This window comes from Octodon degus, unplaced genomic scaffold (genome assembly GCF_000260255.1).
Source record: "Octodon degus isolate 3935 unplaced genomic scaffold, OctDeg1.0 scaffold00090, whole genome shotgun sequence".
Taxonomy (NCBI): domain Eukaryota; kingdom Metazoa; phylum Chordata; class Mammalia; order Rodentia; family Octodontidae; genus Octodon; species Octodon degus.
In genome coordinates this window covers 10714054-10717337 of record NW_004524666.1, presented here as the reverse complement: position 1 = coordinate 10717337, position 3284 = coordinate 10714054, and the positions used below count along the sequence as shown (strand labels likewise).

At 41.2% G+C, this 3284-nt stretch overlaps 1 protein-coding gene across 1 annotated transcript in view; it reads left to right on the top strand.

Moving 5' to 3' along the window:
* LOC111818397 (high mobility group nucleosome-binding domain-containing protein 3-like) overlaps positions 1-3284 on the top strand; it is a gene marked incomplete at its 3' end in the record, with an annotated part of 4990 nt that continues 1706 nt past the window's right edge. The window contains exon 1 of the mRNA XM_023722325.1: positions 1-65. Coding sequence (XP_023578093.1) covers positions 1-65 — 65 coding nt within the window. The remainder of the gene's footprint in view (positions 66-3284) is intronic.

Below are 3284 nucleotides of genomic sequence, written 5' to 3'. Positions count from 1 at the left end.
ATGGACTACAGTGAGAGATCAATGGATCTCTACATTTGGTGCCTGAGCAGGATACCCGGTATAAGGTAAGTGTGAGAAGCAGGAATACTTCCAAAGAGCGCATAAGGGAGGGAAGTGAATTGGCTAGAACCAGTATTCAGCACAGGTGTGCACTGGTGCTGGCACATCAGGCGTAAAACTTGGGGATGGAGGCTCATTAGGGCCATAAATGGGTTCACTAGGGCTAGAAACTGGTTCACGGGGCTCACAGGGGGCAGAAACTGGTTCATTAGGGCAAGAAACAGGTTTATTATGGCCAGAGAGAAAACAAGCTTAAAGAGAAAAATAGGTTTGAGAGAAGTCAAAAGGGAGAAAGTTATATAGAATTTACAGTTTCAAGAATCATAAATGTACACAGACATACGTAAAACTTTTTGTTGTTGTCTTGGTTCCTGGATTTGTGTTACTTTCTAAGACCACCATAAAGAACTTAGCATGGAGTACTGCTTTAAAATCAAGTCCCAAATGGGACAAGGAGGATAAAGCAAAGGTACAACAGATACAGTTTAAACCCTCTAGTTGTGCTCAATTAGATAAAAAAGGGAAAAGTTCTTTCAAATCATGAGCAGTTGGTTACAAGTGGCTCAGCACCCCTGGGGGAGATGCACAAACTGGGTTCAGGGAGGGGTCCTGTGCTCCAGTCCTAAGCTGACCCAGATGGGATTTCCCAGCTGCTTGTGCAACTGTGCTCCAGGTCCAGCTGCAGAGGTTGGCGTGAGCTGCCAACTACAGGCCTGTGCGCCTGGAGCTAAGTATGAGGGCCATGACTATGGCTCGCTGTGGCTCTGGCATTGGCTATGCACATTGCTGGCATCGAAAATTTGTTTGGCTCAAGATAGAGTCAGTGTCAACAAAAGCAAACATTCATCTGCCAGAGCCAGAGGGACACCTGCACACACAGTGGCTGCAGTGCCTCGGTGTACAGAGGCCGTGGCTACAGAGCTATAGCCCTCTCGAAGCTTGGGGAGGGGATATGAGTCTGAGAAAACCCATTCCAGGTACTAAGACAATCAAGCTGCTGCTAACAGCTTGCCAGCCTTAAGGCCATGGGGTAGAAGCAACAGGAGGCAGAACCCCCATATTCAGGGGTCTCTACGTTTCTTTAGTGTCATCAGTGCTAATTATACAGAGAAAAATCAAACTTATATGTCAATCTTAAAACACTGTTGAAATCACTCCAGACTCTCATATCACTTAATTGGCCATTCTTTCTTTGACAACAATTAAAAAAATTTTTTTTGAAAAAGAAACATTGGGTTAAAAAATAAAAGTTGGGCCGGGGAGATGGCTCAGTGGAATAAGCGCTTCCCTGGCAAGCGCAAGGGATTGAGTTCAATCCCCGGTTCCACCAAAAAAAAAAAAAAAGTTAATTAAAGGAAAAACATTCTAATATGTTTTTAAATGCAAGTGTAGATGGCCTCCAGGTAGGACAGCTACAAAGGCGCTGTGATGTGTTGCCCCAGTGGAGAGAGACAAGAAGCCATTTCCCCAGAAATAGAGCTTAGCAGAAAATAGAGTGGTTCTCTCTCTCCATTACAATCGACACTAAAAGTTTTTACATTTTCCCCTAAAGGTGTTTAAATTAAGGAGCGGTTTACACCCTAAAGATAAAAAGTTTGCTTTAAAAAAAATCATATTTCCTAAGATTTACATTAATGGGCAAAATAGCTCAGCAGATTAAACCCCCTGGCCTGCTGTGCTGGCCCTGCCCCAGGGGATATTTTAAAAGATTAAAATTATTTTAATTCTTAATAAGGTTTACTGCCTGTTTTATAGTCCTAAATTAAAATTGGTATTAAAAAAGCTCTGATATTTCATAAATATAGAGGTTTGGAGTACAATCTAAAAGCGAGGTTTAAATAGTCCAGTCGCTTGATTTTGACATCCCATTTAAGTAATAAAAGGTCTGGTGGTGGTCTCCAAAGGGGAACACGCTATGATAACTTCTTCATATTTGAGTCAATTTATACAACAAAGATATATTGTGCCCCAAATTGTTCAGATCAACCATTCATGATTTTCAGACTTTATTTGTGCCTTAGTTACTCTTCTCTCATTGCTGAGACAAATACCTGACAGTCAAACTGAAGGAAGGAAAGATTCATTTAGCTCACAGTTACTGGAGGTTTCAGTCCATACTCAGCTGGCTCCAAGGCAGCCTAGCACATGGCAGAGGGCAGCCTTTGATGGTGGTGGCAAAGACCAAGAACACAAGGGAAGGGGTAGCAGCAGCTCAAGCAGCTAGCTTCTCTTCCCACCTTACATTATAATGCAAATTACCTGCCCAGGGCAGGTGTAGCATCCACACCCACAATAATCAACCACAAACTCCAGAAGCAGCCCCATAACTGCACTGAGGCTTTAGGGGGGGCAACTATATACAAACCATAACAATTTGGTAATATTAATTGGCTCCATCTAGATTCTGGGCTAATTTCTCTGGTGTCTCTGACTGTCATTATCCTTCACATAAGTTAAATTAATTTGGTTTTTTTCACAGATAAGTCCTATCAGGTTAGGTGAAGCTATATATGGCTTCCTCTTCCAAAATATAGGACACAGGTTTCTCACTGCACAGTCAAAATTCAGTTACAAAAACAAAAGGGAGAATCAATCCTCCAACTTCACTTGTCAACATATAGCATTAAATTTTAAAAATTCTACAAAAGATGAAAGTACAACAGCAGAAAGACAATTTCATTATGTAAGAGAAAAAAAGCTAGGAAAGGTCCTTTGGAGAGGACCCATACTGGACAATGGAAGGGACCAAGTCCACCACTAACCCATGACAGAGGGTATGCTTGTGTTTTTCCAGAGAACGTGAAGCAACCTATTTGGGATCCAAAGCCTGCTCTCAGGCTGTACCATGAAGCCAGATCTGGAGAAGCTAACAGCAATGAGGCTAGATCCAACCTGGGGCCTACTGGAGCCAGAAGCAGCCCCATAACTGCACTGAAGCTTTGGGGAGGACAACTATACACAAACCATAACAATAACAAGCCATATATAGCTTCACCTAACCTGATAGGACTTATCTTTGAAAAAAACCAAATTAATTTAACTTATATGAAGGATATGAACTGACAAAATGAAAATCTAAGGTCGAAATAGGTGATAAAATATAGAAAAATAACTGAGCTAAGTTTTACTAGTATGAAGACAAACAATACAGAAATACAAAACACGCCTGTTAATTATAAATAAAAGATTTTATTCCTTCCAAAATTTTCTGATAAGAAATCTCT